The sequence below is a fragment of the Botryllus schlosseri genome, chromosome 8 (assembly GCF_051294905.1).
Source record: "Botryllus schlosseri isolate E-star chromosome 8, Bs_hap1, whole genome shotgun sequence".
Classification (NCBI taxonomy): Eukaryota; Metazoa; Chordata; class Ascidiacea; order Stolidobranchia; family Styelidae; genus Botryllus; species Botryllus schlosseri.
In genome coordinates this window covers 28259162-28284962 of record NC_137243.1, presented here as the reverse complement: position 1 = coordinate 28284962, position 25801 = coordinate 28259162, and the positions used below count along the sequence as shown (strand labels likewise).

Here is a 25801-nt window from a genome sequence, read left to right as displayed (position 1 = left end):
ACGGTTGCACAATAATTGAGCTAATTTTGTACGAAACTTTAGGGGGTCCGTAGGGGTCCGCGAAGGTCCAAAAGGGGTCCGCGAATACGAAAAGGTTGAGAACCCCTGATACGCAGTTCGCATATGCCACTGTCCATATTTTGACTATATGAGAGCGTATTTATGACTGCTTTCCAAACCTATAATTATTTACGTGAGCAGCTTTCAAAGTCAGAAAGTTCCACTTCTACTTGACGTAATTTAGGTCTGATTCGTGAAGCATTACCTCTGCTTCTACTTCACTAGTTTTCCTGACTAATTTGACCACCAGTTCATATAATATTATTCCTCTGCTAAATAAATTGGAATCGAGATTACTAAGTAACTTGATAAGGCCTTGCTATGCGCCATTTCCAAATTGAAATAGCCAATAGATGAGTGGTTCTCAACCTTTTTGTCTTCGCAGACCCCTTTTAGACCGTCACGGATCCCCGCGGACTCCCTCAAGCTTCGGTTGAAATTTAGCCTAATTATCATCTAACCGTCGGGAGGTTTATCTAGGCTCCTCCTCGCCATCTCATCCGCGTAAGCGGTGTCTTACGGAAAGCCTAGAAGTGGGCCGTGCTACAAGTCGGCAGATACGGAATCAAAGATACGGAATATCGGCCTGGTGTAAATGACCACAGTAGTCGACAAAGACCATGAATAACACAAACAACAACCGTCATCTGTCTTATGTAAATATTAAAAACATCTGGAATTTGTAATTCAAATTTCCGTTCATAAATTTGCTGAGACTGGCGACTTCAAATCCAAGATGATTTGTAACCCTTTCGAAGTCACTCTGATTGACCTTACTACTCCAGCTTGTTATTTCTTCCGCAAACTCCATCAAAACCCCCCTAAATGGCAATATATATGTATCAGTAGTCTATTGGGACTTCGGCAATTAAAATGAATTTGCACAGTAAGATGTTTCATTTCAGACGGCCACGCTGTTGATGTGAGTCTAGAAGTTTTAGCAGGTATCAAACAAAACTGCATCGTGATTTCCCTATAATAAAAAATACAAATTATGTTATCAAGCATTTTCAAATTTAGAGGCTTCGCGGACCCACGGTTGAGAACCACTGCAATAGATCATGGACGATGATATCATATTCGTACCATTGCTAATTATTTTCCGTCGAGATAGCAGTAGACGCAAAAGAGATTTATTGTCGGCATCAGTGAAAGTAAGCAGGCTGATAATAATAAAAGCTTGGTAGGTTACGGAGACCGTCGATGATCCATGTGCCATTTCAATTTAATTCTGGCCGTCCATGCAAGGTCCAGGCGAGAATGAGAAGTCATCGACTGCCACATCTCCTCGAAATGTTGATCCGCGTACTGCAATAATCTTTATCTGAGAGAGAATATTTTATTTTTATTCTTCAGAATATCAGAACGGTGTGATATTTACAAATTTATGTACGCTGCACAGTCGGGCAATGAGACTATAGAACGCTCGGGAGAATGGGCTTATTCAGTCTATCGATACATGGACTTCAAATAAAGGCAGGCTATAACGTACTGCCTGTATCATAAATTCATAATTCATAATGCTGCGCACTCCGATTAGACTATAAAGTGTAATGATTCGAGTAGAGTATAATCAGAGTCGATTATTTATTTTCGAGTAGCCAAAACAGACGCTTTCACACCGAGAGTAATATTTCAACAAAATCAGCGTTCCGATATTTCATTCCCACCGTTGAAGCTTCGAAAAACTGACTAATCATATCTCAGCATCTGATAACCGGACGCGCAAGGATATTTTTATGTTTCTATTTTTATACGGCGATTTCCGACAAGTGGTGATCGACCCTGGCAAGCACTACGAAATAGTCATGATTCAGAAATAGCAGACCCTCTTTTGGATGTCGTGTAACTGGTATGATTATTCTTTTTGCCGTAAATATCACTTATATGACGTCATAGTTGGCAGTACTTGAATGCTCTACTCGACTCGAATTCATATCGCATGAAGTCACATGAATATGATTAATCAAAATTTGGAATGTGAATCCGCCTAAATAAAGTACGCGACTAAATTCAAAGGTGCTGTGTACTTGGTTTATTTTTAGTAGGATGAGATCATTATCTTATGAAAAGCGAGACATTATATGGTCCGTTCAGACTTGCGATACAATATTGTTTTTCAAGAAAAAATTTTCATGATTTTGAAAAGTCTGTGAATTTTTAAAAGGCCCTCCTCCAATTGGCGGTATGCGATTGTAAAGACAACATAATGCCGCTGCCCTTAGTGTCAGCAATTCAGAGATATCCGAAGGAGCCATATGGGGGGTTTGGTTGAAAAATCATATTTGGAAATATACTGCAGCCAACTTGTTGCGACTCTGTTACAGGTAATTATGACACACCACTTCCGGGGTAAAAATATGACCATCACCACTGTAGCAATTATCAACCACGATATCAATAAATATTGCATGGAAAGATGACTAATTCCATTATAATTGAGCAATTTTTTTGAGATTTGTAATGCATACTCTCAGAATTGTCCAATATTTACATATGTTGTTCTTTTTGAATTCCAAGTTTATTTAAAAAAAAAATTGAAAAATGTTCAGCGGTTCAAAAGATATTGCGATTTAAAATCCTCTCGTCACTAGGTGGCGCTACTTTCAAAAATCTTTGAAATCGATATTTTTTGCTCAAATGATGGTAGAGAACCAATTAAAATGTCCATTTAACCAATCCTGGGGCCGAGGAATTCAATAAAACCAACTGTTTCGCCCTAAACTCAATGAAAAAAAAGTTACGGATGAAAAAAAAAATGGGGGGACGGGCTTGAAAATGTCTGTAGGATACGGCCTACACAAAAAAAATTCTTGTGAAATGTGCTTTTAAGGAGTATGGTTGATAAAAAGCTTGATTTTAAATTTCCCAGTTATTCCACCGTGAAATATGCATTACATAAAAATTTCATGGTCCAAACCCACATCCCTGCTCACCGTAAATACTATTATCACCAGTCATATATATGAATAAATTTATTTGATTAGGTTTTCGAAATTTTTCAAGTAGAATTCTTGCAGAACCACCGCTTCATCGAAAAGATATATTAGCTACCGAACTGAACGCAGAAAATTGGCGGGAAAGTTGAAAGAGAGTTAGCGACAGGCAAATTTGCGCGCGGAAAGCGCAGGGCGTTGCCCGACGGATATATCGATATGGACTATACTCGAACGGGCGAAGCCCCGACTTCATATGCCATAGCGGCTGGAAATACCGAACCGATCGATCGCTCATGCGACTTGGGAATTAAAATGAACCGACCTATACCTAGGGAGGAACTTTGGGATTTATTCGACAGTATTGGACTGAAAAAAGAGGAAATAGAAGGGATAGTACAATATCCGAATGGCCAGGTCGACCTGACATTCACAGAAAGGAAAGTCGCAGTTCTAACAGACAGAAAAATAGTTGAACTGAAAAAGAATGGTGGGGGCTTCCCAGCACATTGGCTCTACGTCTCGGAAAATGTAGCCGTTTACCTCAGCTGGGTACCGATAACGTTAAGACAAGAAAGGATAATTGAGTACTTCCGCAACAACCATGGAGAAATTAGAAATATGATTGACCAAAGAGACAAGAGGGGAGTGAAAACTGGGGTAAGGTCCCTACTCATGCCAAAGAAAAGCCTTGACGAGAGGCCCATAAAAAGCTATATCTGGATTGACGGCGCCAAGATTGCCGTAAAACACAGAGGACAGACACAGACATGCGGCTATTGCGGCGAGCCGGGTCACTTACAGAGGTTCTGTAAGGAGAACCCGAGGAAAATGGATCAAATCGTTAGAAAACCCACAGACAAGAGGGAAGATATGAAAGAGAAGGGGCTACATCAAACAACCCAAAAAACTCCGGGAACAGAAAATAGCGAACAGCCAAGACGAGGGATAGAGAAATCCCAGGAAACAAAAGAGGGGAAAGGAGAGAAACACACTCCGATGACGCCCCAGACTCATGAAGAAGAACAAAATAACGATGTACCACCCTCTGGAAACCACCCACAAGACGAGGGAGGTACCGAACAGCGGGAAATCACCCGTAAAACAGAGAATGTTGCAAGACGCCACTTGGAGGCAAAAAGGATAGTGAAAAGTCTGGAGGACGTCCTGACCAGATCTGAAACCACAGAAACCAGCGGAGAAAGCCAAGACTCGGAGAGCACTGGAACAGATCCATTCCAACTCTCGGAAGACCTCCGCCTCTCGGATGATGCAACAAGCCTACCTGAAGAGACAAACGAAAAAAAACGACCGAGGAAGAGCACAGACTCTGAAAGTGGGGCGAAGAACCCGAAGAGAAATTTCAGTTTTTCAACAGAAGGCGTGGCAATGACCGAATGCATAGAATGCCAGAAGCCGATGCACTTTACGCAATATGGAGAAACGAGCAGATGCCTGAACTGCAAGACAAAGCATTACACTGCCCTAGCGTGCTGCAACGATGATTATGTGTATACATACACGGAGGCTCAACTTAAGAACAAAATAACGCTAAAATGCAACGCCTGCGAAAGGGAATGCGCAATCGCGTCCTGTTGCGGGAACCTACTTTGCATTCAAGAGAGCCAAAACCCCGAATGTGGCAGATGCCAAAAAGAAATGTAAACCGGAAAATCCAACCCAACCCCCCCCCCCCCAAAAAAAAAGCAAAATGGAGGGCCATGAAAAAATCAAAATTTTATCAATAAACGCTAACGGAATGAGCGACGAAACCAAAAGGAAATTACTGTTCGAGTTTATTAAGCAAACTGGGGCAGACATAGCCCTAGTGCAAGAAACGCACTCAACCCTCCTCACGGAGGAAACGTGGAAACGAGAATGGAAAGGAAAATCAGTCTGGAACTCGGCGGACAACAGAACAGCTGGAACAGCAATACTGATGATCCCCAGAAGGACCTCGACGAAAATTCTCGATCAGGAAATGGACACGGAAGGAAGACTTATCAAGGTCGGTATAAAATTCGGTGAAATTTCCTTAGACATAGTAAACTACTACGGACATAACAATAAAGCCAAAAAGAAAAACCAGATAAGACACCTGGCCACAAGGGTGGCTAAGGCGAAATTAAAAGTGATAGGGGGTGACTTCAATGCCGTCGAAGACCATAAAAATGACATACAGCCATGCAACCCACACAGGGAAAGAGAATCGAGATTCTTCAGATCAATAATCAAAACAATAAATGTTAAGGATACCTTCAGAGAATCTAATGGAAATAAGAAGGAATTCACCCACTTCTACAACAGTGGGAAATCGAGATTAGACAGAATCTATGTATCAAGAGAAATAACAACAACCTCTTGCAAACACATCCCTTGCATATTATCTGACCACGATGCGGTAATGGCAACGATATCCATGAGGAAAACCACACAAAAAGATAGAACGATTTGGAAAAACAATGTACAAATCTATCACACGGATGAGTTTGCGAACGAACTACAAAAGAAATGGGATAGGTGGAAAACACTCTACCCCACCATATACCCCACCAGGGTAGAATGGTGGGAAGCCATGAAGATGAGAATAAAACAGCTTGTGATAAAACATACAAAGAAAGCCACAGCTGAAAAAAGAGAGCTGATACAGAAACAACAAGAAAAACTGCTGAGAGAAAGGGAAAACATCATAAAACACAACCACTCCAGCATAGCTTACAGAAAAGAAAAAAGGATCCTCTGGAAGATGAAAGAGGATCAACTACAGAAGCTAAAAAAAGAGGCAAAGATAGAAAAACACTCACTGCTAGATAACAACAAATACACACTCTGTAAGGCCCTCCAGAAAAGGAGAGAAATGGCGTCAATACACGAGCTGAACTTCCCTACAGGGCACACCACCACAGACCCAAAAGAAATAAGAGACCTCATAGAGAAATTCTATGAGGACCTCTATAGCAGGCAAGAAACAAATGAAACGACAGCAGAAGAATACCTCTGCTACCAAAATAGAGCCCTCATAGAAAAACAACGCCAGCAAATAGACAAAAAGATCGAGATGGACGAACTCAGACTAGCAGTCCATCAACAGAAAAAAAACAGAACCCCGGGGGAAGACGGGTTGAGCGCAGAACTGTATATGATCAATATTGACACGATCGCTTAAGAAATGCTCGAAACCCTCAACGAAATGTACGAGGCACAGAACATCAGCCCGAACCTAGCAAGAGCAGCACTCAAAATAATATACAAGAAGGGTGACAAGAAAGAAATTCGAAACTACAGACCCGTGAGTCTCCTCAACACCGACTACAAAATCCTCACCAAAATCCTGACCAACCGACTAAAGAAAGAGTTACCAGATATAACCCATGAGAACCAACACGTAAATCCGCCCAAAACCATAGGGCAACTTAACCTCCTCATAAGAGAGATAACTTCCGAAATGAGAGAGAGGGGAAAAGGATCGATACTCTCAATAGACTTCAAGAAAGCCTATGATTCCGTGGACCATAAATTCCTGAAAAAAACAATGGAAAGAGCAGGCCTAGGGAGGAACTTCTGTAACTTCTTTGAAAAAGTATATGAGCTCGGAGAAGCAAAAATCTCAATAGGGGGAAGAGTGGGGAAGAAAATAATGATAAAAAGGGGAATAAAACAAGGAGACCCCATCTCGATGTATTTGTTTACGATAGCGACAGAATCCCTGATACAAAAGTTAGACCAGAAACTCGCAGGCTACAAACTACCTGGAATGAGAAAAACGATCACTGCACCGTCATACGCGGACGATGTAAACATAACGCTGGCGAGACAGGAAGATACAAACGAGGCGATTGAAATCATAGAAAAGTTCGGTGAAGCAAGCGCCCTAAAAATAAACAAAGAAAAGAGCAAGGGAATCAACTTCCAAACAAGTGGGAGAAAACCCACCCAAACCAACATCCAATGGGTAGAAGAGATGATAATTCTTGGGCACATGATAGAAAGGGAAACCCCAGAGAAAGGAAAACACTGGGAAGAACCAATGAAAAAGACGAAAAAGATAATTTATGAGATCAAAAACATCCATTCCGAAAGACAGCAGAAAATCAGCCTGGTAGCGACCAACATACTACCACTGTTCACATACCCCGCAGCCATAATAAGAATGCCCAGCAAAACAAGAGGCGAATTAAGACGAATGCTCACCAAGCTGATCCTCCCCAAAAACGGAAGAGCGGATTACGACAAGATAATCCAGAGACAGAAACTGGGAGGAAGACAGCTAATCGACATACCCACAATAACGGATATGATCTTTATAAAGCCGGCAGTCGAATACCTGAGGAAAGCCCAAGAGAACATAAATGACGAATGGGAAAGGAGGATTGACTATCAACTGGCATTCACCCTGAAAAGATATCAGTCGCATAGAACACCAAATACCAGACCACACACCTTGAAACCACAGAAACACTGGAGGGAAATTAACAAAACAATGACAGAAATGGGAATAGACAAAGCACAAATCAAAACGATTGACAACAAAAAACGCTACACTGAAATACTAGAAAGGAAACACTCCAGGGACATAGAAGAAATGAAAGGGCCCAACTGGAACAACATACACCACCCGACCCTTACGCTAAGGCAGAGGGACCTGAATTGGATGGTAGCCAACCAAATGCTACCAACAAATGGCAGACTGCAAACAGCGGGAGTAACAAACAAAATGGAATGCGAATTGTGCTCGGGTCACACCGAAACGCACACCCACCTCTTCTTGAAATGCGAGCAAACAGCCAGAGCCGTAGGGAAATTAGTAGGCGCTTGGAGCAAGGTGACAAATCAGAGAACTCAGCCAGCCGAGATCCAAATGATCATCGACATGCATACAGAGGGAAACATCACAGATACCCAAGAGGCGGCACTCATGAAAATAACCACAATGTACAAACAAGCCACATGGATGGCTAGAAACAAGACGAAATTTGAAGGAAGGAAATTAGGCTACAAGTGGATTGAAAGATCAATACTACAAAGACTGGAAACAAGAACAAGACTCCAGGGACAAGACCACCTGGAAGATATGCTAGACAGCATCAAGAGAGAATATAAATCGTGAAAAAAAAATAGAAAAAGAAACCCGGGACCTCACCCTCATCCCGCCCGTGCATAGCCTACCGTAGGTCATGTATGCCGAGATGTAGCGGATACTGTAAATGTTGAACCACCGCTTCAACAATAATAGAAGCATTGTATTTTACTGTATTGATTAGGTACGTTACCTAGCCTATAAAAATCAAAGAAGCACAATATTTGCCATGGTAACAGCACTCAGAACCATGTTTCTAGGTGGCGCCAAAGAGGCACCCAGTTCCAAATATTGTGAAACTGTCTAATTCATAGTTGAACAAACATTAAATTTAAAATCAAACATTTTGTCAACCATACTGCTTTAAAGTACATTTTGCTGTATTTTTTTGTGTAGTCCGAATCCTACATGACATGGAACAAACGAGAAAATGCATTTTGTCTCTTAGCATTGTCAAAAGTCAAAAATCCGAACATATTTCTTGTTTCGTGTTTGGCATGCATTTTGGATCGTCGAATTGCCACATTTCAAGATCAATTGTAAATATGTCTATTGTTACTTGCTTCTATTATTGTAAAAGCGGTTACATTTTGTTTATTTTTTTTTTTGGCTATACGCCGAATATTTATTACATTCATATAATTTCAATACAAAAAAATGCAAATTAATTTACGCGCGCGGCACAAAATAACATGAAATGCTTGAAATACATGAAATCGCCGCGCATCTTTCCATTTCCATCTTCTTTTCCATCATCCCATCCTTTCCCATCATCCCATCCTTTCGTCAATCCTCATCAGGCGTCGACGTCGTCTCATCAGGTATGTTGCCTTTTCCCGTCCGTTTTCGTTCATTTTGGACAGGAAGGCATTCACATTTCCTGTCCAATTTTTCATTCTTCTTTGGACAGGAAAGTTGTTATTTTTTCCGTCCAACTCTTTATTTCTTTGTTCTTCTGGGTATTTTCGTGCAGCTTGAATCTCTGCAACAGTTTCCCCATGATTTTCTTGATTGCGTCTCTTCTCCATTTCTTTTCTTCCTTCAAGTACATATTTTCGATGTCAAGGTGTTGTTTTTGTGTCAACACCGTTCTTTTGTAGATTGATAACAATGTAAGTACCAAGCCATCTGAATTCAGCTTGTTCATTAATATCATTTCTCTTTTTGCAGGTGACAATTCCAGGAATCTCTCCACGCCTCTCAGAACCGCTAGCGTCACTGTGCACTCGGCAAATACGTGGTCTACCGTCTCCTCTTTTATTTTGCAGTATTTGCATTTGTGTTCTTCCATTTTCCCTTTTATTATTTTTAGCATTCCACGTCTTTTTTTGTTCGTTCCAAAGTTATATCCGTCTTGTGCTATTCTGTAATTTATAATCTTTTCTTTATTTGTTGGTTGTATCTCTCTGTTTTTCTTTGATTTGTTAAGTCCTAGCCAATTGATGTTTGTGATCGTGTCTTCCTTTTCTTCCCGCATGTCTGTTAATGTAGTATATATTGTTTTGAAGTTAGCTTCTCGAAGCTGTTCTCTTCCCCACTTCAGATTTTTGTATTTTTTCCATGTTATGGCCCAATCTTTATTTGGTACATTTTTGTGCGGGGTGCTGTTGGTGTACAGTTTCGGATTGATTTGGATGATTTTGGTTCCTAATTGATATAATGCGTGTTTTTGCCAAAATTCTTCTGGTGTGTCAATATTAGCTAGGTCTCTCATCTTCATTATGTCGCTAGTAGTGGCTTTCCATATTGGGAATGGAATTGCCATGCCTCCCTTCTCTTTACTTGAGGCTAGTTTAATCCTGGATATCGTCTCCATCTTTTCTGGGTAGTAAAGAAACTCAAAGAACAGTTTGTTAAGTGCTTTTGTATGTTGTTTTCCAGGTGGATACACTCGCGCCACATACAGAATCTGCGAGGTTGCCAAGCTGTTAAGCACGTTCTTTTTACCATTCCAGGTAAGGTCTCTTCCTTTGCATAAGTTAAGTATGTTTTTAACTTTGGCTATTTTTCTCATCCACATTTCCTCTACGTTCTTCTCCCCTAGGAGGAGTCCCAGTACCTTAATTTGTTCGTGGTAGAACTCGTTGATCTCTGGGTTTCTCCTTCTTTTCTTCGCTTCCTTGTTTGTCGCAAGGATTTGTGTCTTTTTTTTGTTAACTTTCTGGCCCGTGGCTCTTTCAAAGTCCTGCAGATGCTGCAGGACTTTTATTTTAGATTCCTCGTCCGTTACTGTTGCTGTCAGGTCGTCAGCGTACTGCTGCATTTTCATTTCGCCCTGATTGCCTATCGAAACACCTTTGATATTTTCGTCTTTTATTATTTTTCTTATCAAGGGGTCTGCCGCAATGGCGTACAGTGACATACTCATTGGGCAGCCCTGCCTTATTCCTCTTTTGATTTTGATTGTCTGCGATATCTTCCCATTTGCCACTACATTGCTGGTTGCTTTTTTATACGTCGTTTCGATATATCTGTGGAATTTTGTCCCAAGGTTCAGTGTTTCGATCAATTTCATCAAATATTCATGATTTACCATATCGAAAGCCTTCTCTTGGTCGAAACTGGCTATGAATAAGGGCTTCTTTTTATACTTGGTGTAATCGATGGCTGATTTAATGTTCAGGGTGGCGTCATGAATGTAGCGTTGGTTCACGCTGCATTTTTGACTTTTGTAAATGATGTTAGGCATGATCTCTGACAGTCTTCTGTTAATTATTTTAGATAGAATCTTATAGTCCGTGTTGAGTAGTGTCAACGGACGGTAGTTTCTAAGTTCTTTGTTATCTCCTTTTTTATAAATCATTTTAACTATGCCCTTTGTCCAGGATTCACATAGTTGATTAAACAAAAAGGCATTATTCATGACTTCTGTTAGTTCAGTCTTAATCAATTTCCAGAAGGCTTTATAAAATTCAGCAGATAGTCCATCGCTGCGCGGCGATTTCCCGTTCTGCATTTTATCGATAGCCTCCTTTATTTCATCTTCAGAAATGGGACCGTTAAGGATATCCCTTTGTTCTTTTGTTATTTCTATGTTCTTTACTTCTTCTACAAATTGGCATTGTTTGTGCCTATCTGTTGTTGGTTTTCTGCCCCATAAATTTTGGTAGAAGTTCATTACTTCTCCCATTATTTCTTTTTCATCTGTTAGCAAGTTCTGATCATCATCTACTAATTGTGTTATGTTTTGTTTCTCTATCTTGGATCTCAGTCTTTCGAAGAATTCTTTACTTGGTTTTTCGTTTATCTCTCTATCACCAATACCTGTTTGTATTAATGATTTTTTGAAGTCTTCTTTCTCTAGGTCTCCTAGCCCCGCCATATCATCCCCTGAGCGTTTCAGCCCCCTTCAAAGACGACAAGGTTAAGAAACACTGCTGTATAGGTTGTACTGTGTGGCATACACGTTAGTTTCGTTCTTACTGACAGACCGCATAGACGACACAATTACAGACACAAGATATGTGACACGGGTGTTCCGTATACAGTTACAGCATTGTCGGTGTACTCGGAGTCCCTTTAGGCCACGGAACAATTTTCAGCAGTAACCCAAATTTAATAAGAGGCTTCATCAAGCATATGTATAGCCAACTCTGGGTATTAGGTAGGCTTACCATACGTCCTCTTTTAAGAGGATTTGTCCTCTTTTTTGACTTTTTTGAAAGTGTCCTCGGAGGACGCCGTTTTGTCCTCTTTTTTGAGATTTTGTCCTCTTTTTTGAAAATTTAGGTAAGATTTAGAGGAAATTGCGAGTGATATGCCGCAAATTAGCGCAGAAGTGAAGCTCCGGCGGGTATTTCGGAGGGAAAAGTGGTGATATCAGCTCTGAGCGAAAAGAAAACCTTTTTTTTTTTTTTTTTTTTTTAGTCAACCGATCATGAAGTGGGAAAAATTTACCGGTTTTTAAGAATTCTTCTCCAGTTTGGCATGTCTGAAAATGTGTCCTCTTTTTTCATTTCCGAAATATGGTAAGCCTAGTATTAGGCATATATCTGTAGATCGACTTTATTAAAAAAACATTCACCTTGAAGATTTGTGCGACTGGTGAAATCACTTCCATGAATTCCTAATTTTAATGATATCTACCGGAATTCCCAACAAAGGTGCAGCTAGGCTGGTTTATTGCCAACTAGGCATGAGGCCCCGATGATATCATAAAAGCATCCAAGAAGTGGGTTTCAAATACCGTCACCAATGCACATATGGACATGTTAAACATCCCAAAACTACATACCAAGTTGAATCCACAAATAATAATTTTTTCGTCGATCTCCTATATAGCTAGGCAAGGCCATTTGTAGGTCAAGTAGGCCCTACGTAGCAGAACCAGGGCGACATGAGCTCAGTAGACTATTTCCAAGAGGGAAATACGAATTTTGTCGAATTGCCACATACATTTTTGCGGTCAACTTCAATAAAACTGTTTACTTACTTCCACACTTGCTGGCTCGTTAATCGAAATCCATGATCTGATCCATCGGTTACGCGACACATCCATTGGCGCACCAGCTTCTCCTTCGCTAAAATACTCGGGGTGTTGGCATTGTACCGTTTTCCCGTTGACTTCACAGAAAAAGCGAGTTGCGAGGTCTGCGTAGAGGTGATAGGCGAAACGGAAGCAAAAGCATCCAGCCAACCCAGGTGGGCTAACAAGAACAGCACGCTGTCCTTCGCGAGCTGGAAAACTTGCTTCAGTGTACAAATAATGATCTGAACAAATAGGGAACATTGTTAATGAGGTGGTCATTCCAAAAATAGGCTACCGTGTATTTGATCATAGGGCGAGAAATATCCCCGACAAATATAGAATTTTTTACCTTCTCATTGCAATGTGGTGACATTTGTGGACAATTAGAAATATCTATGTTGTCACATTAGATTAATTACAGCGAAATACCCATTTTCTGAATCTAACTTAATTTCTGAAATTTTTCTGTGGTCTCATTTTAATTCTGATCTAATTGCCGCTTTTTCTGAAAATGCTACAAGAGAAAATTGTAGTGCAAAACGAGCCATTTGCCATTTTAATGTCTATAACAACGAACTCTAATTTGATATGATCTGAGTTTGATTCAATTTCCAAGTTTTTGCGAATTAAGTAGTTATAATCCTAATATAATTTGGAAAAACCTCCGTAGCTTTAATTCCAACTCGAATCTTATTTGAATAAAAACGGTATACCTGTAATTCCCATCATAATATCATTTGTAAAATCTGGAAATAATCAAGTCCAACGCTGTCTCGTGGGATGCAGTGCACAGACACACGCTTTGAATCGGATTTATAGGAATATGTGTAAGGATGTGGTTCTGAGTCAAGAGACATGACTTTGTTTCCATGTTTGAAAGGACGTGGTCGGTGGGACTGTGTATTAGATAAGCGAGGGCACGAAATTGATATCTCATAAGTGTGACGTAAGATACATACGGCCCGCCTGTGTTAATTTCGCATTCGCCAGTGGCATTGTAGGCACGTCACATGATACAATACGTACCAATGAGCATTTTCCACGATCGCAATTCTACCCATAAAATATCTCCTTATCAGTATGTGCAATTGAACATCTATTCCTGGGAAACGGGTTTCAGTAATATTTCTTACGACCCATGCCTTGGCGAACTTGTGAACAATCGCTAGTTCGATCGTGAATCTTAATCATTTCAAAATGACGCTGCGACGGTTTTATAAACGTGCTGCTATTTACCTCCATCAATGGCATCCCTGGGTCCAGTTCCCGGAGATGGCGTTTTGCGGGTCCATTGTTTCCAGTTTAGCTTGGTCGTTTCGTCATTTCTCCATTGCCCGAGATCACCAAGCTCGAAGGAAGTATTGAAATCTAAAATCCGCACGGTCATCGATACTATCACTTAGAGGCCTTAATGCAGAGATCGACACAGCATAGCGAGTGATGGTGAAGACAAAGAAGGAAGACTGCAGGGCAAGCTTTCATCAATGCACACGTAGAAGCAGCTTATTCCATGGCTGGTCAAATCCACGTTATCGGAAGCAGAAACTAGACATTCGTAAAGTGATGAACAAGGTGTTTTCAGACAAAGATATGGTTTTAGCATAGTGTCTTATATGGTGTGGACACAAGCAAATCTCACGGCTCACTACGATTGATCTACTTCACACTTCCCGGGGCCCTAACGCATTCTGTGGACCAAGTTTTACCCTTACCAGTCAAGGAAAGGCTGGTAAAGTGTGCTCGATTCAACCGAAGCGCCTATAGAAAGTATCAACAGCGCAACGTTTCTCTGCGACGCCATTGCACGTCGAAACGCAAGTTCATTGCCTATTTCCGCGACGCCAGCTGAGCAGTCTCAGTCTCGCCGCGCAGCCGCTCATTTGCTCCTGAAATGATGTCTCGTTTAGCAAGACATTGCGTCACAATGTCAATGTCCATAACAATGAAATATTCGAGGCTAATTGTCGGGGTCCCAGGGCCATGAGCGGAAGAAAATTTATGTTTTCGTAATCAGTACAGCGGCAGCTTTTTATTGATACCGGTTTTATGAAATTTAATGCTCGGAAATCCGGTCAAATTACCGTCAAAATTCCTTAGTCAAATGGAAAGTGTGACCTAGACCAATCGCAGTGAACCGTGAGATTTGCTTGCGTCCACACCATTTAGGACACTATGGTGTTACTGCATTCGAAAATAAATTATATGCTGCAACGATACTATTCTTAGGGATTCCTGGAGGTCTTAATAGCAGTGTTGGAATGACTCGAGTCATGACTTCACTCGGGTCATACTCACATCAGTTTTTCCCTATGACTTGATATCAGTGTGACTCGAGTTAACTTTTTCGTATGACTTGACTTGACTCGATTCACTTTGCAAAAATGACTTGACTTGACTTTGAGCTTCAAAAAATGCGGATTGACTCGTGATTGAGAGAGAAATTTACGAGTCAATTTCAAGTCATCAAGTAAACAGTGTTGATTGAATCCCTGTATTTTGTGTCTGTTCGTATTGTTCGCGATACGCCTGTGCCAGTTGTGAGAGTAACCAGTAATTCACTGATTGTACGTTTCACTGCTCCTATATTATTGCATAAAAAATAAATCGACCAGAAACGAAATGATCATAGCTTACGTTGTGGTAGTAGAAGTAGATTAATCTAATAGCAACGTATCCCTGATTCTTATACGGCTCAGTACCAGGGTTGTAATGGCCCAAGTCATGACTCGACTCGAGTCCGACTCGGGTCACGATTTTCTGATGAATCGACTTGACTGGAGTCATTTTCTCCAAATACGGAAATGACTCGACTCGACTCGAGCCAATTTTTTTATTGACTCGACTTGGACTCGAGTCATTGCGCATGACTCGAACCAAGTCATATGACTCGAAACTCAGAGAGCCAAGTCCGACATTTCAGTGTAATTTCAAAGAATAGTAAAGCAACCCCACTATTGGGATTTCGTTTATTGGTACTGGTATTTGAAAATTCGACTAGAAACTTCTAAAAGTGAGGAAAATTAGTATATTATGAATGCGAAATATCCGATATCACGAAGCAGATCTATAAAAAGTGGATTTAACAAAAATTTAACTGGAAACTGAGCAGTCAACACAATAACTTGGACTCGTACTCAGTCGACTTGACTCAAGTCAAAACTATAAAAGTGAGATTGACTTGTGACTCGGAGCCTTGAGACTTGGTTACAAACTTGGTGCTTACATAGCGCAGTGATCACCTTTACCTACCATCTGGTATGATTTAAATCGAGCGAATATAGTTTATGAGCTTATATTCTCACAAATGTGTAGATGGGTAGTGTAGACCTGTCATATCAATTTGTTTCAAATTCTTGAGGCTCCGTATTCGATCCTCTTGGCTGATATTAATAGACTGTCGCAAGTAGCTATATATTTACTCACGTATTTTATTTGCAGTTCTACGTGTGCGTGAGCGATACAACGCCTACTTGCATGCATAGTCGTTATTTGATTCAAGATAAATCATAGAAAGTAATGAAACGATTGTCATGAAACAGTATATTAGCATGACAAGTTCAAGCGAACGAGCGTTTACAATGCTCGATAATATTGTGTGTTGAAATGTTAGTCAAATTACCATCCTACCTCTAGGGATGACCTGGAATTCTCTGCTGCAGCTGTCATTTTTCTCGTCTTCTGGTGGTAAAACGCATTTTAAAGAAAGCGTTATTCCGTCCAAAAACTCTCTTTTTCTTTTGACGACAGTAGCACTAAACATATTAACGCGGAGTCAGATATCGGAATCGAGATCGATGCTACATAAATTAATTATCAATGCGAAATGCTTATCCAAATATTTCAATACGTAACTCGTGACATTAAATTAAATTTCATCCTAAAAAGTAATCAATTGGTATCTTGACAGAGCCGAGAATACTTACACTTTCCGACCGAAATCTTTTTATTGATTTTAAAGGCTAGTTCTCAAATGTGAAACATCAGCAAACATCAGCAAACATACCTCACGACATAGATATCATTTGTATTGCATTGATCTGGGGCGGTCCACCGAAATACATGCTTGCCCACAGCCTTTGGAAACTCGTCTCGTTCGGCAATGGCGCTTCCGACTTTACTACTGCAGTCAATATTTTTATAATCTATCGACTCGTCCCAAACTCCAAACGATTCTCCGTTTTTACGTACCTACAATTCAAAGAGTCACGTGAAAACAGGGCTGTGGAGGCGGTCACTCTTACCACCGACTCCAACTCCGACTCCAGACATTGTCAATATAACGAATTCAACTCCGACTCCCGGGTCTTTAAACGCACCGACTCAAGCTTCGACTCCGACTATTTTCTTCACAGAACTCCGACTCCGAGTCCAAGGAGTGCTGAAAAAAATTGGAGACTCCGACTCCCTTAAGGAAAAAAATAGCGAAACTTCCACTCCGATTTCACCGACTATAACTCTGACTCCATTGCTCTGCCTGAAAAACGATATGTCTCCTCACCACGGGTGATTGCAAGCTAACTTTATAGTGTCATTATTCTGCAGTTAATGTTGTCTGTTTTTGTGACTTCAATTTCATGAACGGGTAATCAAGAATATGTAGTATTCAATAGATTGTGAATCCCATAATGACTTTGAGTGGAGTGCTAAATGCGACCGCAGCTACAATATTTGTTAGGTGTTCCTTTGTTACGATTTTCTCATCCTACAGATTCTAGAGAATAGATATCATTATAAGTTATCAAATAGGAAATGTCATGACTTATTAGCAATACAAAGGTTAACGCATCACGTCACGTTAACGATACACGGTTAGAAAATTAGTAAATGTACATTGTACACCTCTTAACTAGTAGCCTAAACCAAATACAAAATGCTGTAGTAACATAATTTACTATTGTTTTTACAACACCCTTACGTTATTACTATGATAGGGAATATTGATATTGTGTATCGATGCTCACGACCGCTAATAACGTGCACTGATTGAATTATTTTCCGAATTACGATTTCTAAACGTATGACGTAGCAGTGTAGCACTGCTGATCACCTGCTAAAGATTGAAGAAAGTTAATGATCCGACAGTTTGATTACCACAGAAGAACATCACACAGTCACACTTAGTATTTGCAATAAATTTTATTGCACTTTGCCTGTGAAATGAGAACACACTTGAAAATGTAGGCTATACTGCGCTTGAAGCTGTGAATTGTGGTGAATCTTTGTACCAAGTCTAATTTTTGATTTTGAATTCCAATGGAATTGCTGTAAAATAAGCTTTGAACTTTTTTAACTCAATGCTCCAGAGTCAGAAACATACGACATGAACCCAGCTGAAGTAGCCTATAAACCAAGTTTGATGTACATTATTCAAATACTTTTTCCAAGTTAACAATGAACTGATAACTAGCACTGTAATTTATTCGACATGGTTTCCCATAACAGCCTTCGAGTTAACGCTGCGAAATCCAAATTATTGGTCATGAACTCCTGCAATAACCAAACACCCTAACCGTTGACATCGCTGGCCAACAAATTTCCAACGCTAAACATGCCAAATACCTTGGTGTTTTACTGGATTCGGACATGTCTTGGAAGAGTCACATACAATCCCTCAAACCACAACTATTGAAGGTATATGGTCTGTTCCGCCGCCTCAGTTACTCTCTGCCAGTCAGGGCTCTGTTGAAACTCTTCAACACTCTATTCCTATAAAAGTTATTATACGGGATCCTTTGCTGGGGTGCTGCCTGCAAGAATACGATTGAATCACAGCAAAAACTACAACATCGGATCATCCGTATTATTGCCAATGCCCCACGGGGGCCTGGATGTGCAACTGATAAATCGCTACTCAAAAGGTTTAGTGTTCTAGCTATAAAGCTAGAAATTGCCAAGTTTATGTATCAGTTCCATTGTGGTCACTGTCCCTCAAAATTCAACGACCACTTCACCTCGGAGTCAAAAACGCACAAGTACGGCATGCGCGCGTCAACGAAGAACAACTACCATATCATCAGGACTGAATACAAGAATACGCATAACGCATTGCTCTGTCAAGTATGCCGGACCCCAATTGTGGAACAGCATCTCGTCGGCTATCCGACAGTCGTCGAGGATGTCTGCATTCAAGTCGAAATGCAAGCAATTTCTTCTAAATGAATAGGCCTACTAGTCAGTGTACAGGATTACAGGACCACGACCTAACATATCGATCTCGCCTTCCGCCACATGCCAGCACCTCATTTTGTCACTTGCCCTTTTTATTCTTTGCTTTAATGTCGATTCAGTGTACATGCCTCTTCTCTTCTCTATAGGCCAACGTTTTTCCTACTTCTTTTTTGAAACGTATGCAATTTTTAGTATTCATTATTCTATACTTTACATATACATGATTAGGTGTCCTGAAAATTCAATTCTCTATTTGTCAATGTTGCTTTCTTCAAGTGTATATATTTCGTTTTATCATTCATCATTACTTCACATAATCTGTTCACGATCCTGGAAGTTTGATTCTGCATGGAAGGGATGGCAGGATGTGGTGGACGGATCAGGGATAGGTCTGTCTGTCACTTATTTGATATGGTACCGAACAGAGTGGACTTGGAAACGACCAAATCAACCACAAAAATCGATCTTCGCGCGACTAAAAATAAATTATGTAAATATTACGTACATGTAGGCGATAGCCTTCAGCGAGCAAAATTTATTCCCTTCGCGACCACTAACGGATGCCGTTGCCAGCTGCAGAAACGGTTGCTGTATTCCTTGATTGAATCGGTAAATATCAATAAATTGAATGTTTGGCACGCCAGCTGGTAATAATGGGACATTTTTTGGCATTTGGCACACTGCACACAAAAGGTGGCCGGCCCCTGATTGATAGCGTATCAATTATATTAATTCGACCTAAAAGTCCATCAGAACTGCTTGTCAATAATCGGGTTCCATTTTATCGTTCAGTCATCCTTTTAAATTTATTTGCGTGATTTTCTGAGGCTATGTAGCGTGTATAATAGACATCTTGTTCAGGTATACCTTCGCTGTGCATTATTTTGTAGAAACAGGCATGTAACGGCTCGTAGCCCTTCGACAAGGCCAACAGTCTCGTTAAATGATTAAAGCCAGAGTATTTCTCTAATTTAGTTGTTAGTAAACGGTACTGCAGGGTGTAAATTCCGCCACCACTTTAGCAAAACAGGAAAAACTACGCAGAAAAGGTCACTGATCTTTTCTTTGATTCGGGAGTTGAGCTCGGTGGGAGTTTGACCTACTTTTCATTGCTGTTGCGGCCGTGGCAAGCAGCATTATTCCGCGCGTCAGATGGACCTGTGTATATACGTACGTCGTATAGCATGTATTTAATTATCAGTTGAAAGAAATAAACAAACAAAATAACGATGCGCAAACGGGGGCTGCAGAAAACATTTTCCAAGTGCCGGTGGATGACCGAAGACAACTAGTAATAGGCCATCCTCGAGAAACCTATCCAGATTTGTCTTTGATCTGTTTCTGAAAAGTGGCAAGCATGAAGCATTGGGTGTTTCGGAACCATTCGCGTTCCAAAAATTCACAACTCTGATAGCGAATGTTGTTTCGCCGCAGGTCAAGACTGGTTGTCGGTAAGCAAATCTGTTTGTCTTTGAAGCTTGTAAACTGGTACATAGATCTAACTATACTAGAGGCGAATGATAAACTGGGAAGTTCATTGACAATCGTATTAGCCATAACAAAATTCTTAAATAACCGTTTCAACTCTAGTAATGGGATATGGTGACTTCAAGACAGTCTTCGTGAGCCCTGGAAGCCGCTTCGTAGAAGCTTCTTTGACACCTTCGCCTCGCCTCGCCCTCTTATGTACATCTTTGAGGAAGCATGGATTCGAAAGTTCACTACTAGACTATGGGCTACTCAGGTTTCGGAAGAACCTCGCCCTCCTAAGTGATTGTCTGTCTTTGGTCTTGAAAAATTACAATACGTTATCTCTAAGTGTTTCGTTGCCCGCTTAATCAGCTGACTTGCACGACCAAAACACGAGAATAATTCCTTACGTTGTTGACATGAGTTTTTATATTAAAGTCTTGAAATATGCACATGACTTCATATGGCCTATTATTATATTATAAGTCTCATTGGCCATGATGCGAAAGGCTGTCAAGCGACTGTAAGCTTCAGCACACGTCGATTCCCTAATATGATGATAAACCTTAAAAACTTATCCGTGCGGTGCGGTTCAATTGCTATTCGTACTACTAGTGTACACTGTGTAGCATCATTATTCATATGCAGACATCGTTTCGACTTCATTTTATTGGTTGAATTGAGGGAAGATTTTCAGGATGTTTAATGACTTGATTCCAGAGAAAAAATACAACTGAAATTTTCGTAACTAACGTTATCTCTATAGATATATAATTATGATCCGTCACATGTCGCCAAATGAAAATTACGATCACAGACAATTTCATTCCTGACAGTATGACGTCACCGCCACATCTGCAATCCTACGTTAAAAGGTTTGGATGAGACAATTTTAGATTTAACAAGCGGAAAGAAAAATCATCCTGGGTAATTTAGCAACATTTTGACGCATTTATTTTATGACGGAATTTAGGTGCTTTCGTGGATTTTGGTAATAATATTAAATTTGCATACGTACACGCCGAGGAGGCGTTAGACAGCAATCGCTATTATACTGACATTTGTATTGGCAGGCACGAGCTCGTTCATTGACCATATCCAATCTCACTTGGAGCCATAATATTCTCAGAAAACTGCCTAATTAGTCCAGGTTCTAATCTAAGATTTCAAGCAATATTTTAGGAGGTTTATTAGGCTTCAATTTTCTTCGTGTATTTTAGTGCTATTTATTGTCATACTGAACTCTTTTGAGTGAATTTTGTTGCACAGTGGGTTGCACAGATTTATTGGTTATCCTATTTCACTGTATTAGTACAGCCTCAGCTCATTACGTTGACGTATGTATGTAATATATTATTATTTATGGGTCCATCATGTTGATAAAGGTAGGCCTCGACTTTAAACACCTACGGGTATATATGTAGTAGAATTCATACTTCCAAATGTGTTTGGATACTTACAGACATGAGAATTCCAGTATACGTATAGTCATCTGATGGTGTCCGACCCGTTACTGTCACTGTAAAAACGAAGGTAATGGTGTATAATCATAGCATTACCGCGCATATGCAAGAACAGAGATGGATGCGGTACTTTGTATATCATAAATTCACATGGATTTCACGTTCATTTCGATATATCGGTATGCTCTGTCTATAGAAACCTGGAGCCATGGGTCTTTTTGGGTGGGCCATGTGTACGTTGAAAATTAGTACAGTCTATAAAAAGAAAAATATCATTAGTTAATTGAAGTAATGCTAATGTCTCATTATTGTTGTTGCTATCGATGTTAACGTGGGTTTTAGATGGATGGATGGACGGATGGATGGATGGATGGACGGATGGACGGACAGACGGACGGGTGGATGGATGCATAAATAAATAGGCTTTTATTCGTCACACCAATAAATAAAGAAGTATGCAAAACAAAATTGCAAGCGGTATAGACTGGGAGACGATGAGGAGCCGTCAGGCCTTCAGAGTCAGTCGCCACCCGTTTGGAGTGTTTGGTAAGATATAGGTAATTATGTGAGCATATATATCAAATCACACACATATAGGTAAAGTCAACATTCACTATATATATGAAAAACATCGCAATGTTGATCTTGAATGAAGATATGATAAAAAATTTAGAACAAGCATTGTATAAAAAAAAACAGCAGTAGCCTACGTTTGGAGTAGATAATTTTTATATTTAGTTTTGAATTGCCATGGCGGTATTGGTATTAGCTCCACAGGGAGGTTATTCCAGGTTTTCACACCGTAAAAATTCGAACTATTGCGTGATGAAGATAGGGACAGGAGCGGTAGCGAAATAGAATATCTTGATACCTGTCTAGTTTCATAACCATGAATTTCCGAAAAAGTTGTAAATTGAGAATTAAAGTATGACCTGGTTGTGTGGAAGATGGTGTGCATCATCTTTACCGTCTCATACTGAATTAGTTCGGCAACTCTGAGTATGAGTATGAGTATGAGTATGAGTATATTCCGTGAGAATTCGTCACCTGGGAGGTAATTTACTAATGATACGAAGAGCCTGCTGGTTCTGTAGCGTTTTGATTTTTGTAAGGTTTGTTACATTTGTATGTCCCGATATATTCATTGGATATTGAAGTGGAAATCGACAAATACCAAAATACACTGCACGCAATACGTTTTGCGGCATTAGATATTTCAATCGTTGAGACATGCCTTTAGCCCAGGGGTCTCCAACTCAAAAGGGGTCGCGGGCCACTTTTCAAAATTTTTTGAGGCCGCGGGCAGCATGACTTTAATATCGAGATATAATTCGGCAAGGCAGTATCACAGCTATAGGTTTTTATAACTACGCCAATACAACACTGTTCTCTCCAATATGGGCGACGGGCATGTTAGCTACGGCAGCATTCCAGTACATAGTCGTAACGGGCTGACTGGGGGCCAGATACCCACATTAAACTGCCAGTGCCCATGTCCATTGCCGGTGAACTCCAGACTAATCGATTTCCTCACATTGGCTTACTATGCGCACCGAAATGCTATGAACAACCACAGGACTTCATATCCTAGTCGCGCGAAGCGCGAAAACTTTTTAATATTATTGATTGGATTTCGTCAATAATATTAGTATAGCTTCAATATTACTATCAAATATTTATCCTCTCTTAGCCCCCGTCATCAAATTCACCGGAAGAGTTAATGCAGGAAGTTTCTTAAGAATTTTAGGGAAGTTAGTAATGCTGTACTGCAGGGGCGGGCAACATACGGCCCGCGGGCCGGATCCGGCCCGCGAAGGGATTTTGTCCGGCCCGCGGTCAGTTTTCTGTCTTATATATTAATGTGGCCCGCGACTACAGTCTGCTGAGATTCCCCGCTACTTGCTTACTACGTCAAATTTTAGTGACTGTATGTTATTATATACATGTATGCGCACTGCGCAGCGTCTGAGAGTGGAGCTTACGCATCAGTTCGTCGAAGCGGCAAGACTTACATTATCGGCATTTACGATGTACTCAACCCTAATATCGTTTGTGGTAATCATGGTGTTTGTCGACTACAATGGTCATTTACACCAGGCCGATATTTCTTAGCCGTCGACTTGTCGCACGGCAACCTTCTAATCTTTTGTAAGACACCGCTAACGCCAGGGGTCACCAACTCAAAATGGGTCGCGGGCCAGTTTTCAACTGTCGTAGAAGCCGCGGTCCGCATAAATTCAATATCGAGATAAAATATACCACACATTTGAACAACGTCACCTACTCAGCCCTTTTGAATTGATATCTTGGTAAATTTGGGGTACCCGGCTTATCGAACTCCTTGAAATCTTATTTAGTGATTGCGCCGTGTGTTCATCAGAGAGAAGCAGACATGGCGGCGCCTGTATGACAATGCTGTTATTATCGGCGAGAAATGGCTTTGCAGTGACAGTGCTATCGTTAAAATACATTCATTAAATACGATTTACACCTTGTATATGTGGATAAATGGGCGAAAAATGTATCGATTCTGCAATCCGGCCCGCCAAGTAATAAATTTTCCTACATCCGGCCCGCCGACTGGAAAAGTTGCCCGCCCCTGCTGTACTGCATCTTTGGGTGGGCCAATTCTTAATAGTCCCCTTTGACTAGAACACGATTGCAAATTGATATTTCTTTATGGGGCGCAACATTTTCCTCTGCTGTTCGTATTTTCACTGTGAGGCTCAGATTACAAAGGACACTGATATGTTAAAATCTGTAATCAACTAGCATTAAACCGCGTGTAGCAATAATAATTTCAACCTCTTATTAATTAGGGAGTTTGCATTTCAAAATGCTTTAGTAATCGTTCTTCCGAAATTTCAAATCATGTCGCGGGCCGCAAAATATGACCTTGCGGGCCGCGTGTTGGTGACCCCTGCTGTAGCCCTTGACAATTTCGAGGGGACTGAGTCGATATGAGGTTTCCATGACAATTTAGAATCGAATAGAATTCCAACATGGCGAATGTGATAAGCTGGGTTAATGATAGATTAATTGATTCTTACAGAAAACGGGTTGGTTTTCTGTGAATTTGAAATATAAAATTCAAACGATATGGTGAACCATATTTACTGTGATGAAATATTTGATATGGGCGACAATGCGGTATGAGGGGAACCACGCAATGCGGCACCTAATTTATATTCACTGACACTTTTGTGAAAACATATTTGTCACTCCATAACTACTGTGCGCGAAGTGCAACAAAGATTATGGACTTTACTTGACTTTTATAAATATTAAATGTTGATACTCCGTGGAAACAGCCCCGAAACTCCTCGGGCTATCTTTCTTATTGGGAGATAAACTACTTCTGCTTGACAAACTGAAAATAGCGAAAAGTAAGTAAGTAGATCACAAAATATTAAGAAGTAGCAATAGAAAAAATCAGATCTACTTGAGTAAGTACCAGAAGTAGAGGGAAACTACTTGAGTACTTCGAAAAAATTGAAATACTTCGTTCCTGACCACCTCTGGTTCCGTATACACATTAGACAGCCATGTATCTAAATTCTGGTTCTGATGGCGGAGCGCTCGTTTGATGCTGTCTTTTCTGCCGTTGGAATATTAAAAGAGAGCAACGCATTAAGTATAGTATTGATGAGATTCGAGAAGGTTATCTTGATTGAGTATTTTCACATACAGGCAAGAAAATGAGAGCAGTGAAAGACCGTATGGGCATACTCGGGCTGCAAATTTTGGTGTAAGCAAATACATAGTTGATTGCTCTTCGTTGGCCGCACCCGCGAAATAGCGGAAGTGAGATAGTTATTTATTCATAGATACAGGATATAAATGTCGGCATACATGCTAATAAATGAACTCACCCTCCACAGTCTCCCCAGCCGAAAACATAACCCGCGATGATTTCAGTTTATAGTATCCATTCTTTGGTCGTCTGTTCACTCCGATATAAGACGGCGTGAAGAAATCACAAGCCGTTCTGTCGGGGCCCCACGAGTAACCTTTCGATAACATGACCGCACAGAGCAGGGTTGCAACGGAAAGCAAAAACTTCATTTCATACCAATTAAAGTTTTTACCGGAAAAAATCTGAAAGAAGGTGACTCTTATCCACATATGTGTCATGTGCAATTTTACATGCATTGATATC

The 25801-nt window shown here is 40.5% G+C and overlaps 1 protein-coding gene across 1 annotated transcript; it reads right to left on the bottom strand.

Moving 5' to 3' along the window:
- Positions 1-1171: 1171 nt before the first annotated feature.
- On the bottom strand, positions 1172-25778 carry LOC145445456 (MAM and LDL-receptor class A domain-containing protein 1-like). Its single transcript, XM_080323645.1, has 7 exons — positions 25515-25778; positions 21640-21698; positions 16545-16729; positions 16169-16293; positions 13778-13909; positions 12506-12783; positions 1172-1384 (listed from the first exon to the last, which is right to left on the bottom strand). Exons 1-7 carry the CDS (start codon positions 25774-25776, stop codon positions 1286-1288), a joined length of 1140 nt encoding a protein of 379 aa, XP_080179771.1. The 5' UTR covers positions 25777-25778; the 3' UTR covers positions 1172-1285.
- Positions 25779-25801: the final 23 nt, after the last annotated feature.